This window comes from Crocuta crocuta, unplaced genomic scaffold (genome assembly GCF_008692635.1).
Source record: "Crocuta crocuta isolate KB4526 unplaced genomic scaffold, BGI_CrCroc_1.0 scaffold536, whole genome shotgun sequence".
Taxonomy (NCBI): Eukaryota; Metazoa; Chordata; class Mammalia; order Carnivora; family Hyaenidae; genus Crocuta; species Crocuta crocuta.
Genome location: NW_027528377.1, coordinates 61,411 through 66,263, shown reverse-complemented (window position 1 = coordinate 66,263; position 4,853 = coordinate 61,411). Strand labels below are relative to the sequence as shown.

Sequence of the window (4,853 nt, the reverse complement as noted above, 5' to 3'; positions counted from 1 at the left end):
AGACTCCCCCCCCCCCGCCGCCTTTCCCACACGCATGTCCCAATGAGGGAGGGCCGCCCCTGGATGCACACAGCACACACGGGTGCAGTTCGGGATAAAGAAACTTCAAGAGCAAGCAGTTTCACAAGATAAAATATACACGTTTATTTCAAGGCAACATGCATATACACTGCAGTACGGTGCTGTGTCCATGGCACGCATCCACGGCATGTGGCCTGGTCTCCAGAAGCCTGTGTCTTTGGGCTGCAAGCAGGAGGGGTGACGTGGGAAGGATTTAAGTACAAGTCGACGGGCCCCAAAGCAGTGACCCCAGGTCCCATCTTCCGTCTCTGAAGTTCTTAGCTGGGGAGTCATTTCACCTGCGGACGACAGATGCATGAGCTGTTTCCCAGCGCCCAGGGGACGGTGGGCCAGGCTCGGCCTGAGGCCTCTGTGCCCCACCCCCCCAGGCCTGCCACTACCTTGAAGAGGGTGACCGTGGTGCTGTAGAAGACGCTGAGCAGGAAGAGGACGATGAAGGTGGAGGCCATGGTGTTCAGATTCTCGAAGCCCTCCTCCTCGGCGCTCACCTCCCCCTCTGCAGGGGACACAGCACAGAGGGGTCAGACCACGGCACCAGCACAGCCCGGCCCCGAACCACCCTGGGCCCTGTGTCGCATCCGACATGGTGGTGGGACAGGAGAGGGTGTCCATGGCCTCCTGGCCCTGTGGCCTCCTCCCCCCACCTTGTGGGGCTGGGGGCTCCTGGGCTTTGTTGGGAAAAGGGTCTCAGCCAAGCGTTAGCTGGGCCTTGACAGCCCAAATCAGGGGCCAGATAAAGGCAGCACGTGACCAAAGCAGAGCAGGGTGGTAGCCCGGTGGCCCTGAGCACCTTGTCTAGGAGCCCTGGAGTGGCAGAGAGTGCGACAGGGAAGCACAGATGTGAGGGTGCGGCCTGGGCTGGGGCCAGAGGCCGGGACCCCGGAGGAGTGGTTCACAGCGTCCTGAACTCTCCTGCGGAAGCTGGTGGTACAGCTGAGGCCACCTGGGTCTGAGAGGCAGGGAGCAGCCCCCCCTTGCCAGCTGCGCTGTGGGGCCAGTGGGGCCCTGGCCACCGAGGCCAGTGAGGGCCAGCAGTGGGGAGCTGGCAGATGTCTGGGCCCAAGGGGGCCTTTTCACTTCCTAGCGAGACTCCCGCTCGCTGTCTCTCCTTCTGGGAGTGGACAGCACATGTGGGGCCCTGGCTGGCTTGTCTGCCCTCCCAGGACTCTGGGGCAGAGGGGTCCTGAGGTCCTCAGAGGTCCTCAGACAGAGCCCTGAGGCTCCAGGGGGGCTGACATTGGGGTGCTCAGGCTGAGGACATTCAATGGGGCCTGCAGCCCCTGTACAGGTGAGCTCAGGCGCCCCAGGGCTTGGTTCGCAGAGGGGGCCTGGAAGGCAGCCGGAAGGGGGCCGTGCTGCCTTTTTGCCTGTTCAGGAGAGGAGACCCCACTCAGGCCCCTGCCCCTGTCTGCCCACTGGGCTCCATTCTCCTTCACTCTTTATCCTGGGTCCTCATTTCCCACCATTTCCAGGGCCGGGTGTTTGCAGGGGCTCCCCACTCAGATCATGCTTTCTACAGCCTCTTCAAGGAGGAGCCTCGGGGAACAGCCTTCCCGCCTTGGGGCCAATGTCCAGGCACTGCCTGCTCTGTCCATTCACCCGTGGGTGCCAGGGTTCTGCTGCCTTCAAGTGCCTGGGCATGGTCAGGGGCTTCCCTTGACTCTGGGCCTGGGAACCGTGGCCATGGTCAGTGTCCAGGCTGGGCCCGCCCATGGACGCAGCTGAGACAGAAGGGCAAGCAGAGGGTGGGCACGAAGCCCTATGGAAAGTGACACAGCTGGAGAGGCCAGAAGCGCCAGCCCGAGGCACCGAGTAACCATGTGTGCGTGTCAGCATGTCTGTGACTGTGTGTACCTCTGTGTGCATCTGCGTGTGTGGGTGCCTGCATATCCATATGCGTGTGTATCTGTCCATATCCCCATGTGTCTACATCCAGGTATGTGTGTGCATGTGTATGTGCTCCCCTGTACAGCGTGTGCCTGTGTCCATGTACATGGGTGTTTCTCTGTGTACATGTTTACATGCCTGCACAGGTGTGCATGTGTGTGTGCCCATGCCTGTGCTTGTGCAAGTACCCATGTGCATGCATGTAGAAGTCTGCATGTGTGTGCGTGTGTGCCTGTGCAAGTACCCATGTGCATGCATGTAGAAGTTTGCATGTGTGTGCGTGTGTGTGCCTGTGCAAGTACCCATGTGCATGCATGTAGAAGTCTGCACGTGTGTGCATGTGTGTGCGTGTGTGCCTGTGCAAGTACCCATGTGCATGCATGTAGAAGTCTGCATGTGTGTGCGTGTGTGTGCGTGTGTGTGCCTGTGCAAGTACCCATGTGCATGCATGTAGAAGCCTGCATGTGTGTGCGTGTATGCAGGTGTCTCTGTGTGTGTACGTGTGTGTGCTGCACACCCAGGTGGCCATGGGAGCAGCTAGAGGAGCACATGGACTTGCAGAGGCTGGGTGGGGGAGGGGCGGTGGGGGAGGTTGCTCTGGGGGCGAGGACAGCACAGCCGTGGCTCCGGCAGGTGAGAGCATCGCTTACTCAGGACGAGCATCTTTTGAATGGATGTTTTTATTTCTAATTTTGATAAAATGCCACATCTCACCCCGTTGACACGGTTAGTTTGCACACATGCACACACAGCGACGGGTCCCCCGGGGCTCTGGGATCCGCCCAGGATGGGGGCGGCCCACAGGTCAGTAGCAGGTGGTGGCCGTGTCAGACAAGACCAGGGACACGTTGTACAGGGTGGGTTTACCGGTGGCCTTGTCCACGCTCCTCTCCGTCACCATGTGCGGCAGGGCCTCGTGGCCCACAACACAGGTGTAGGTCTCGCCCGAGCTCCACTCCTCCTCACTCACAGTCAGAGTGCTGTGGACAAAGTAGAGGTCGGGGTTCTGGGGCTCGGGCTTCGGGTCACTGGTCACGTAGCTGTCGGAGGACATGGGCTGCCCCTTCTGCAGCCACTGCACGAACACGTCTGCAGGCGCGAAGCCCTTCACCAGGCAGGTGACGGTGGCTGACTCCCGGAGGCTCAGCTGCTCCCGGCTGGGCGGCAGGACGTACACAGACGGCGGCTGCTTGTTGACCCCTGTGGGAGGAAAGGCGGCGGTGAGCCTGGGCGGGGGGCCGTGGGCAGAGGCCGTGGGGGCGTCCTGGGGCAGGGGAGGGACGGGCCATACCCTTGGGCTTGGAGATGGTCTTCCTCAGTGGTGAGGGCAGGTCCGTGTGGGTCACCGTGCACGTGAAGTCCTCCCCGGACTCCCAGTCCTCCGCACAGACGGTGGCCTCCCCCGTGGCACTGAAGGTGTTGTTGGGGTTGCTCTGGAAGGCGGTGGTCGTGGGCAGAAACTCGCCGTTCTGGCGGGTCCAGGAGATGTTCAGGCTGTCGCGGGTGGTCAGGTCTATGACTCTGCAGGACAGCTTGGCCGACTTGGTTTGGAAGATGCCAGCGAAGGTCGGGGGGATGGTGAAGATTCTGATGCTGGCTTGTGGGTCTGGATGGGGAGAGGGTTTGTGTCAGTGACTGGCTGGATGTGCATTTGGGTGGAGGGGGAGGTTTTCCCCAGAGAACAGGAGCTGACTTCAACGGGCTTTCCTGAGCCCCCAGGACCCCTTGGAGGGGACGCTGGGTACCCCCATCTGACAAGCAGCCCCCTCCCTGTCCTTGGCCACTCCAGGAAGCCAAGGCTCAGGAGCGGCTGCCCTGAGTGGACACCTATGTATGCGAGATGTGAGGGGCCCCTATCCTGAGGGCCCGTACTAGGGGCCAGGACCACTCACTGAGGATGCATGTGGAGGACACATTCTTCTTGAAGGTCAGCCCGTTGTGCTTCACGTTGCAGGTGAACATGCTTTGGCTGAGCCAGTCATTCTCGGTGACGGTCAGTGTGCTGAGGACCCTGAAAGTCACGGGCCCAGGCCCGTTGTTCTCGGCCTCCACTTTGCCTGGGTTGAAGCCAGACTCGATGGGCTTTCCATCACGAAGCCAGGACACAGAGATCTCCTTGGGGCTGAAGCCTGTTGCCTGACAGAGGAGCTGGGACGTGCGCTGGTTGTTGTCAGAGAAGGCGTCACGGGGTGGGATGAAGACAGTCACGTTGGGGGGCAGCTCTGGAGGCCCTGCCGTGAGGAGGACGCGATGTCAGCCCATCTGACATCCCCTCCCCCCCCCACCCCACCGGCCAAAGTGAGGAGGGCCCGCTCTCACCTGAGATGGGCACGAGCACCTGTCTGTTGCCCTGGGGGTGCTTGACATTGCATGTGAGGAATTCATCGGAACCCTGGAGGACGGCCACAGAGGGCAGGAGCACCTGAGACGTAGCTACATACTTGCCCTCTTTCAGGACTGTAGGGAAGGTCGTGATGTCCTGGCTGTTGACCACACTGTTGTTCTTGTAGTTCCAGGAGAAGGTGATGGAGCTGGGCAGGAAGTCCTGGGCCAGGCAGCCCATGGCCACCAGGGACTCATCGGACAGAGAGCTCTCACAGGTGATGAGGGGGTAGAGGTTTGGAGGGGACGGGGTCTCTGAGGACCAGAGAGGGACAAGAGACAGGGTTAGAAGGCGTCTTCTTCCCACACTCTGCCAGGCGGGCCAGGGCCAGCCACGTGGCTCCATTTCACTGCCATAAGGGCTGCCCTGATGCCCTCACCAGCCTGGACCGACGGCACAGTGGGTGGCTGTGGTGAGGCCCGGGTCCTGCCGGGGGGGGGAGGCCCAGCAGCCTCCTCACCTGCTGCAGAAGTCCAGCTCTGGGCTGGTGGGGAGTTGGGGG

At 61.4% G+C, this 4,853-nt stretch overlaps 1 gene segment (V, D, J or C); it reads right to left on the bottom strand.

Annotated features, from left to right (window-relative positions):
• Positions 1 to 119: 119 nt before the first annotated feature.
• Positions 120 to 4,853, bottom strand: part of LOC144223517 (Ig mu chain C region membrane-bound form-like) — a 10,096-nt gene continuing 5,362 nt past the window's right edge. The window contains 6 exon segments of the C gene segment in view: positions 120 to 359; positions 462 to 577; positions 2,836 to 3,168; positions 3,260 to 3,574; positions 3,861 to 4,199; positions 4,288 to 4,605. Of these exon segments, the coding sequence occupies positions 351 to 359; positions 462 to 577; positions 2,836 to 3,168; positions 3,260 to 3,574; positions 3,861 to 4,199; positions 4,288 to 4,605 (1,430 nt within the window).